The 10,150-nt window shown below is 30.8% G+C and overlaps 1 protein-coding gene across 1 annotated transcript; it reads right to left on the bottom strand.

Moving 5' to 3' along the window:
• Positions 1-2,165: 2,165 nt before the first annotated feature.
• On the bottom strand, positions 2,166-2,801 carry LOC136080373 (uncharacterized). The gene is made up of 2 exons (XM_065796988.1): positions 2,606-2,801; positions 2,166-2,522 (listed from the first exon to the last, which is right to left on the bottom strand). Exons 1-2 carry the CDS (start codon positions 2,759-2,761, stop codon positions 2,166-2,168), a joined length of 513 nt encoding a protein of 170 aa, XP_065653060.1. The 5' UTR covers positions 2,762-2,801.
• Positions 2,802-10,150: the final 7,349 nt, after the last annotated feature.

Genomic DNA, 10,150 nt, shown 5'->3' with positions numbered 1-10,150 from the left:
GTATTTATTCATTCTTATATTCTAACAACACTGGCGCTTCCACATCTGAATTCCTAATCACTGGTGCCAATATTATAGTAATGAAAGTACGTAATAAATCTGCATTCCAGCCTCCAGTTTTTATTTCATAAGTTAGCACTCCCATTGTTAAAACAGCACAAATCAAGCTAACATTCTTGTCGCAATTTGCAGACGATTGTAAAAATGCTGGCGCACCTCTGAGCGAATAACCATATGTGCTGTTGGTTTTTATTTTTTTATAAAAATTGCAAATGAAAAACTTGTTTACTAACAGCCATGTCGTCGAATTCTCCTCTGTTTATCTTAACGACAAGATTTTAAACTGTGCAATTATATAAATTAAGAAATGTGAAAATGCTTGTGGTAGACTCATCACGGTGCATAGGAACATATTCTAAGACCTTGCAACACATCCCCAGAGATTTTATTTTTGATTATCATTAGAAAACATTTCCTCATTCAAAAAATGTAAACGACAACTTTTTTTAGTGGGGGCCTGGGGAGAAAACACACATTTTAGGGCAGTGCCCAGGAATTTTGTTGTTCAAGATAGGTAGCTAATAAGAATGGGGCATACTCAAATTTTTAGTATGTTGATACTGGTAGCAAATGAGGATGACTTGCAAAAAATTAAGGTAATTGAAGCTAAACCAACCCCGCCCTGATCCCTAACTGCCCCCTTCCTAGAACTACGTCTCCTTTAATCGTAAATTTTTTTTTTGTTCTATTATAAAGTAGATCAAAATTCATCGACAGATTTCAAATTTCATCAAAAAATCTCTTTTCGATTAAGATTTATAACAATGCAAAGCCTAAAATTACCCCCTGAAATAACCTTAAATGGTCTCAACTTTAAACGAAAAATTTTTTTTTGATGTAATTTGAAATCTGTCGATGAACTTTGATCTAGTTTAATATAAAACAAGCAAAAAGTTGAAAAGTCTTTTTTGGAACCATACCTGGGGAGGGCTATAAGGGGTCGAGAAGGGTTTGCTACAATTATTTATTACAGTAAAAAAAAAAAACTCTAATTTTTATGGTTACATTATGATTGATATTTTACATTTCAAAGTCATACTAAACGTTTGTTCATAGGAGATTTAACACTTTACTTTTTACAAACTACATTCCTGCAAATAGAAAGCTACTTTAAAAGTGCTTGTAGTTGTAAGCAACAACCGCGTTTTTCAGCGCCTCTATATAGTTTGGGCTGTGCTCTCCAACTTTTCTCATTCGCCAAAACTGATTGAAATCCTGATGAATGGATTCGAGAGCTTGTTCAGTCCAGTAACTTTAGCCTATAGAACAGTAGAAGTACAAAAGAAATGCAAATTTATTTAATAAATATTCGTCGTAAATTATGCAAATTTTACGATTCAACTGTTGAAATAGAGTATTTAATTACTAAGATTATAAATTATTTTTAATCAAATTTAAAAGTTATTTATCATACCAAAGACTCCATCTTTCATGTTGATAAATTCAATAACATGTTGCTCAATTATGTGTACCTTCAAAGGAATTGTAGCCCTTAGATTTCTATAGCTCGTAGAGAACTCCTCTAGATCTTTAACATACGTGGAGCTTAATGATTTTCCAAAACAACCATAGACTATTTTTTCAAAATCTCTAAGTACCTTAATATATTTGGCAGCGGAAACTCCAAGACTAAACTCTTGAAAAAACAGTTCAAAGCTGTCTATGTTTTTAAGCAATTTATGACAAGCATTGCCTTCCAAACGATGCTGCCCTTGGTAGGACACTCTGCAGATGTTTATTTTAGACAGATATTGATTAACAAACTGTAACCCACACTCCTTGTTTTCAAATAAATTTTTTTCAATCTCTTTTAAAATTTTGTCTACAACACCTAGCAGTATATGTAGTCCAGGAATATTTACAAGTTCTAGTATTTTTTTGTTTTTGTTGCCTGTTAATAAAGGGGAGTTAACAACATTAGTGTATTTTTTAGCTTTTTTTAAATTTGCACCATCAGCCATCCATTGGTCGTACAATGTACACAAAGACTCTAGAGTATAATAATCAGCTTTTTGAAAGTCAGGAGATGACGTCATGCAATACGGACAAGGGTGTTTTGATGCTGCAGTTTGTTTTCCAACCGTTTGAAGCAAAATCTTAAGATCTTAATATACTGTGTAATCTAAGGATGAAACGTTTAGCTTATCCAAAATTAACCGCAAGTTATGGTATTTTTCGTTCAATGAAGGCAAAATGGCCAATATAATAGTTTTGTGGACGCTTGAATCTTTAAAATCTTTGCACGCATATCCGTCACTCTTGCTCAGTTTCTCTGGAATTTTATTATTTTTTAACTCTGGTTTTAGGGTTATTGACAGTGTAACTTTTAGGAATCCCTGCCCTCCATCTACACCTAATTTGATATCAACATCATTTGTTTCTTGACTTCTGTGATGAAGTACCATTGCTACGAGTTCTTCAATGTCATTGCAATACACAATAGGAGTATCTTTTTCTACCAACTATACATTCATAAAAAATGAAAATGAATAATAAAAATTGCAATCTAGCTATAAAATAATTTTTTTAGAAATAGTTTACTTACCTCTTCGCTTTCTTTTAATTTTAATAGCAATGGGAGTTTATCACAATTGAATAAATTTCCAATTATTTCGTTGTTCTCAATCAGTTTAATATTGAAACCGGATTCCACACTTTTTCGTCCTGCCTCACTTCTCAGAAATCGTGCAACTTCAATCATGTTGCGATTACTTATAAATCATAATAAAGTTATTACAAAAATTGGCTTTAAACTCATAACAAATTTATTTTTAAAAGTATTTTTAAGCAACAAAAATTTACCTGGAATGTAGTTTCAACAAAAATTTACCTGGAAGAAAGGTTTCTTAACCTCAGTCTTTCCAAAAGAGACAGTGAGTTGCTTCGGACCAAAGGTTTTCAAAACTAAGGTGTTCTCTAAGTTTTTTGTGCTGAAATCTTTGATAGAGCTGGACAGAACTTTTCCTTGCGTTGTTGGGGATGTTGATTTTACAATGGGAGTCAAATTCTTTTGTCTTTCTAATTTCGTACAGGGATGTGGAATTCCCTGTCCCACTTGGGCATAACAATGTTGACAAACTAGTCTTTCTGCAGGTTTATTTGAAACAACTTCAGCGCCTTGATAAACAAGCTTTCCCGAAACACAATCAACCATTGGGGCCAATATTTTTTCCATTATTGATTTGCGCCCATTTTCACAAATAAAACATTCACATTTTTTCCCTCTAATAACTCTGGTATTCAGGTCTAAATTTTATAGCACTTGTATGACAACTATAATAACTAAAATAGCGAAACTAAATTTTAAATGAAGTAAATTAAACATCTATATAGTTATAATTACCTTCATAACACGGCCGCATAATGAAGTAAGGATCAGTCTCTGCAAGCATTTTTCTATATTTTGAGCAAAGCATGGTAGGAAGGTCAGGATTATCCGCTGAATAATCTTTCCAGAATAAAGTTTTGATAAGGTTTGAGTAGTCATTTTTCTTTTTATTTAGATTCAAATAAGTTGTTTCAGGGTTATTTATTGGTCTAAAATCCGTGCCTTTCCTGAAGCAGCAAATGTAAAATTTTTTTACAAAATCACTATGTTCTTTTGCATGTTTAGGCATTTTAAATGAATGCTTCAAATAAAAACTTCTGATATGGATTGATAATATTGGCATGATATATCGGTTATATCAATCAAATGTCAATATAATGCCTATAAACACATGTCAATATAATGGCTAAAAACATGCTTTCACTTCGTATATCAACGCGTGCAAAGAGTTATTATGCAACTGTTAACAGTTAGCAACTGCTAACTTTTACTAATTGTTAATAATTAAAGGTTGCTTTGCTTTGTCTTTATTTCAATAAAAATGTAAATAGAAGGTAATAAAAATTATTTATCCGTCTGTAAATTTTAATGTTAAACAAAAATTTTTAAAAACTTAAAAAAATAAAATTGATAAATCTATCACAAATATTTCTGAAAATCTAAATAAATCTAAATGCCCCAGCATGGGCATGATTTTGTGGTGTTCGAGAAGATTCCCCAAATCCCCCCTAGGGTATGGTTCCAAAAAAGACTTTTCAACTTTTTGCTTGTTTTATATTAAACTAGATCAAAGTTCATCGACAGATTTCAAATTACATCAAAAAAAAATTTTTCGTTTAAAGTTGAGACCATTTAAGGTTATTTCAGGGGGTAATTTTAGGCTTTGCATTGTTATAAATCTTAATCGAAAAGAGATTTTTTGATGAAATTTGAAATCTGTCGATGAATTTTGATCTACTTTATAATAGAACAAAAAAAAAATTTACGATTAAAGGAGACGTAGTTCTAGGAAGGGGGCAGTTAGGGATCAGGGCGGGGTTGGTTTAGCTTCAATTACCTTAATTTTTTGCAAGTCATCCTCATTTGCTACCAGTATCAACATACTAAAAATTTGAGTATGCCCCATTCTTATTAGCTACCTATCTTGAACAACAAAATTCCTGGGCACTGCCCTAAAATGTGTGTTTTCTCCCCAGGCCCCCACTAAAAAAAGTTGTCGTTTACATTTTTTGAATGAGGAAATGTTTTCTAATGATAATCAAAAATAAAATCTCTGGGGATGTGTTGCAAGGTCTTAGAATATGTTTCTATGCACTGTGAACAAATACACGTATTAACATACAAACATACAAATACTCATACACATACATGTATACATATAATAAGTATGCAAAAATCCGCGTTTTACGGAACCGATTTTTGTGCCTAAATTCTGTTCCACGTTTTTTAAACTTTGCGTTTTGCTGGTATGGTTAGATAGTGTTTTGTTGTCTTATTTTTAGAGTTTGATACTCACTTAGAGTTGTTTTAAAAAGTAAGATAGCCAAACTTTATTAAAATATAGTTTTTTATTAGATTAACATACTTAAAGTAAAGTTTGTTGATATCAAAACTATGTTGTACTTTTTTTTTTTCCTACCCTATTCTTTCCCTTAAGTTTATGTATTTTTTATGCACATGCCAGATTTCATTGAGTTTATAAGCACATTGTTTATTTTTAGAAGCATTTTTGGTACCTAAATTTATTTTCCAGTCGTAAGTCCTATGTAGGTATGTCCCATAATTTATATATAAAAAAAGAGTTTTATAAATGTATGTATTATAAGTTTTATAAATATTGTCAAATTTTGATGATTAAAAAAAAATGGTAGGAGCGGATGGTGGAACCAGTGTTTCATGATGCGCGTGGTGCCACCGCTAGTGTCAGTGTTAACATCAGTTAGATAATTTATCTCTTTATTAACATTTCATCTGTATTTTACTATAAATTAGGGATCATTTAATAAAAGTCTAAAAAAGGCTGATTATAATATACAAAAAGATTTGGCACTAAATAATGACACCAAATATGTATTTTATAAATCATATAAAAAAGCGTTTTAAATAATAAAAAAGTTTGTTGTGCATTTTATTTACAATTAACAAAATTATAGCTAAAATTGAAAACCTTGTTATCAATTTACCATTCATTTGTTGTATGAAGTATTTTTTACAACAAATAGAAAAAATGTAGTAAAAAAATAAGACAATTACCATATTTTTTACACATATTAATTGTAATTTCTGATTTCATTTTCTAGAAAAACATAAGTTATCTAATTGCTAAGTAGGTATCCATACTTTTATAGGTTATATGGCCCCAAAAAATATTTAGTTGATAGCTTCACAGTACTTTCTAAAACAAATATTGAGAGTAGAAATGGAAATTATTGACAATGGAGAATCGTATACCAAAGCTGTTGAAAAAGCTAATGAGTATTTCGGCTTTAACATAACTGGCAATAATATCAAGAATCTTGTTAACATAGCCTAAAAATGGGGTGTCAACTTTAAAAGAAATTCTTAATATTTTTCTGTCATTTGTAATAAGCCCTTTACTTCTCAAAAACAGCTGATGATAATGGAAACCATATATGTATATTACTGGACCATCTGGCTTCAGTTTATTCAAATTTTCACTTGTTTTCCTTTGAGGATTGTCTTAGTTTAATTATCTCAAATATATTCAACACAATGTCAGACAAAGTCGCAGTAACACATCTTACCATAGTAAAATTTTGTGAAACCTGGGGTATAATTACAGTGATCTAAACGGCTATTTGCACACTCCTGACATAATGGCCACTTCATATCAATCAGCATTGAAATCTCCAGAATCTGAAAGTTCAGAGTTATTTGATAATGATTGTATGGTAGGTAAAATTGTTTTGACTATGAAAATAATGAGGTTTTAGGAAGACAAGGTTGATCCAAAAGGATTTGTTTGTTTTTTAGACACTAATAGACTTCCACAATATATCATTCCAAGGTATCGTGGCAAATGTCTTTACATAATTTAATGTCATTTGAAAATAAGGTGCCTTATTTGGTTTGACTTGCAAAAAGGTATCTGAAAGTAGTGTGGTTTTTTTAATGTTTGGTTTCAATGCTCTGGCTTAGTTTCTCATCGTGTCTATTGTTAAAAATAATTATTATTAAGTTTTATCATTGAAATTTTAATTTTAATCATTTACTTTTAATCAATTAAACTAATTAAAAATTTTTTTTCAGAACAGAAGAGTAAAAACGGGTCGAACCGCACTCCATATCATTCCGCATATTGATCGAAATTATCAAATAAAAACTAAATGAATATGGCAGTGAAAAAAATAAAAATAAATTCAGAATTATCTCCTCTATTCGATTTGATAAAATTGTATGCCGATTCAACTCCATTTTTTTCTTTTTTCATACGACTTTAATGGGGAGTTAAAAATTTTTTATATTTTTTATCGTTGCGGACAAAATAGCGCTTGAACCAAAACTGATATAAAAATTTTTTTTAGTACTGTCTTGTTGGAAATTTAATTTTAATTTTGATAGTATAATTTTTATGCAGCTGGAACAAAAAGTTCAATAAAAAATCGAAAAAAGTAAAAAAAACTCTTTTTTCTGATAAAACCGCACACTTGATTAATTACTTAGTTTAGTTTTTCCTAAGTGACTAAACGCCTACTTTTATCTAATTAACTTATTATTAAATCCGGTTTAATTATAAATAAAAAAAGGGACAAGATATGCATTTAAATTTACTGGTAACAATGAAAAAATTCATTATACTGTAAATAATTGGTACAACGCCGATGGGCATTTTGCACCACCATTTGTGATATACAAAACCAAAAGAAATTTTCGTCCTGACTGAACAAGAGTTGGTCCAGTTGGCACCAAACATTCAATTTCAAAATCAGGTTGGATGGAGCACGATACGTTTATTAAATGGCTGAAAGAAGTATTTATACCTGAAACTGAGCAAATTGGTGGTATTCATATTTTAGTATTAGATGGTCATACAACTCACATAACTTTGGAAGCGAGATTGCTGTGCAAAAAACACAGTACAATCTTGATTTGTCTACCAGAGCATTGTTCACATATTCTACAACCATTGGATAGAGGTGTCTATTGTCATATCAAACAAGCATGAAAAGAAATTCTTGTGAAGTATTACAAGGACTCAAAATGTAATAATTTAGATAAATAAAATTTTCCACCGTTGCTTCAACTGCTGTACGAGAGTGTTAAATGTTTTACATTCTTGCATGCAATCGCTGATTTCCAGTACTCTGCCTTATTTCCACTTAATAAAAACAACACAAATTTCCGCAGCACCTACACCATCTTGCTCAGACACAGCTTCATCATCTTTAACAGCCACCGTAGCACCTATTTCAACGACACACCGATTACCATCTTTCTCAACTATACCAGCTTCAAGTTTTGATAGGCATCAAGCATGTGTTTAGCGTTGCAAAAATAGTATCGAAAGTTGTAGCAGTTTTTTCAAGCCAGAAATCAATTACATGTTAAAAAATTGAAGAAGTGCAACATGTCAAAACTTGGCGGAAAATATATTACCGAAGAAAATGGTATCGAGTTCCTCAAACAAAAAGATTATTAAAAAACATCAAAGGAAGCCGTGAAATTTGCTACACTTATCGCAAAGCGTAGACTCTCTATGCCAAGTACTCAAATACCAGAGCATAACAATGCTGAGCAACCTCAGCAAAACAATAATGAAGAACAGGTACCAGCAGCCAAACGATTAAAAGTTGCAAAATTTAAAAGGTGTAGAGTGCAGTTACACACAGAAATGTTGCAATGCGATAATTCGATGTGGAACGGTTGTGCAAAGAAACTTGTTTACAAAAGAAATATGTAGTTGGAACTAAATTTTTTTGTTGCAAAAAGCGTAAAAACTTTAATATAGTTTCTTAAATATAAGTTGTGTTAAAAAAAAAAAAAAAAAGTTAAAATTTAAAAAATTTAATGTTTCTCAAATGTGCGGTTTTATGAGAGTGGCGCCAAAAACCGCACAATTTTTTCTTTACATTTAATATTTTCGATAATTTTATTATTATTTTTTTAACATATATTTATATTGTCTTATGTAGTTTTTTATTACCTATCTAATAAAAAAAATAAAAAAATGAGAAATAAAAAAGTTATTTTTAAGTGTGCGGTTTCACCCGGTTTTACTCTTATTAATTTTTTTTATTTTTTTTTATTTTCAGATTTAATGTCAGTGCTCACTTTACTAAAAATATGGATATTTTGATGCATCTTTTAATATGATAAAAAATTAATACTTATTCCTCTTTATTTAAATAATACCAGTTTATTAAAATTGTATTTAATTTAAACTTTTTTAAATTTTTTTATAGATTAAAGAGGCGAGGGGGGGGGGGGAACACACACTCCTCACTATAAGTTAATATATATACCACTAGTATATGTTGTAAAGTAGTGAAATATAATATTTATATTAGTTTGTTATTTTTATTAACAGGCTGTATTAAATCATCACATCACCATCCCTTACCTCAAAAATACACTTTTGAGTTAAGGGATGGTGGTGTGATGATTTAATACACCCATATTTTGCAATGGTCTAGAAGCAAATTATAGCAGTTTATTGTAAATAAAAAATTACAAATTTTGCTAAAATAAGCTTGTTTTGTTTCGAAAAATGAATTTTTAGACAGTAGATTTATTTATTTTTTTCAACATCTTTGCTTCCAGCAAGAATTTAGCAACCACTATTAGAGTTGGAAGTTACTGGAAGAAAAAAGATAAAATTTATAGAGAAAGATAACGATTGCCAGACGACTTAAAATATTACAAGCTATATGAACAAGGAAAACAAGATGAAGGAAGCGAATTTCAGAACTGATGTTCGAAGAAAAAAATTGACATACGTATTTTTAGAGCACTTAGGAACAGTAACAGTAAAAGAATGAAAATTAATATAATGAAGAGTAACGCGAAAATGAATTTTAGTAGATGGCACAAGAGATGCTAGCTCTTTAGAGCAGTGCCCATTATAGTATTTGTAGAAAAGAGAAAGAAAAGCAACATTACGATGATGTGATAATGGTCTGAGGTTTCGTGCAAGTGCAGGTCCAATTATGTTTACAATGCGTTTTTACATCAAAAGAGAAAGAGCATCATTGGAAGATCCACCCCAGATATGGCAAAAGTATTTCATAAAAGGACGGATTTGAGATTTATAGAGATAAAATATAGAATCCGGAGTGAGAAAGTGTCGAGCACGATAAAGAGGTGCAACCTTAGCAGATGACAATTTTGCAATGGGTTTGATATATGGCTTCTAAAAAAGATTGGAAGCAAGAGTTAATCCTAGAAGATGAAGGGTAGATGACTCATCAAGTACATTACCGTTCATAAATATAGGGAGATCTAAATTATTGCAGTAACGATTGGCTGAAAAAAACTGAGTTTTATTGGAATTAAAGTATACCAGTCACTGTGACCACTATGCTGTAGCAGAAGTGAGATCCTTTTCAAGCTCAAATGTCCGCTCCAAGCATCAGAGAGTATTGGCTTCTTATTAAGACAAGAATAAATAGTAGTATTATCAGCAAACAATTCCACCTTAGACTTAAGAACATCTGACAGATTGTTTATGTAAATCAAAAAGAGTGTAGGATAGAACCTTGAGGAACCCCTTAAGTTACAGGATATGAAGAAGAGTGTTGTCAA

The sequence above is a fragment of the Hydra vulgaris genome, chromosome 05 (genome assembly GCF_038396675.1).
Source record: "Hydra vulgaris chromosome 05, alternate assembly HydraT2T_AEP".
NCBI classification, from domain to species: Eukaryota; Metazoa; Cnidaria; class Hydrozoa; order Anthoathecata; family Hydridae; genus Hydra; species Hydra vulgaris.
Note: the sequence above shows the minus strand (reverse complement) of the source record. Positions and strands in the feature narration are given on the sequence as shown.

Coding starts and splice junctions, on each gene's coding strand:
- LOC136080373 (XM_065796988.1), bottom strand. CDS start 2,761: ATGATTGAAGTTGCACGATTTCTGAGAAGTGAGGCAGGACGAAAAAGT. Junction 2,523..2,605: donor AATTAAAAGAAAGCGAAGAG/GTAAGTAAACTA, acceptor ATGAATGTATAG/TTGGTAGAAAAAGATACTCC.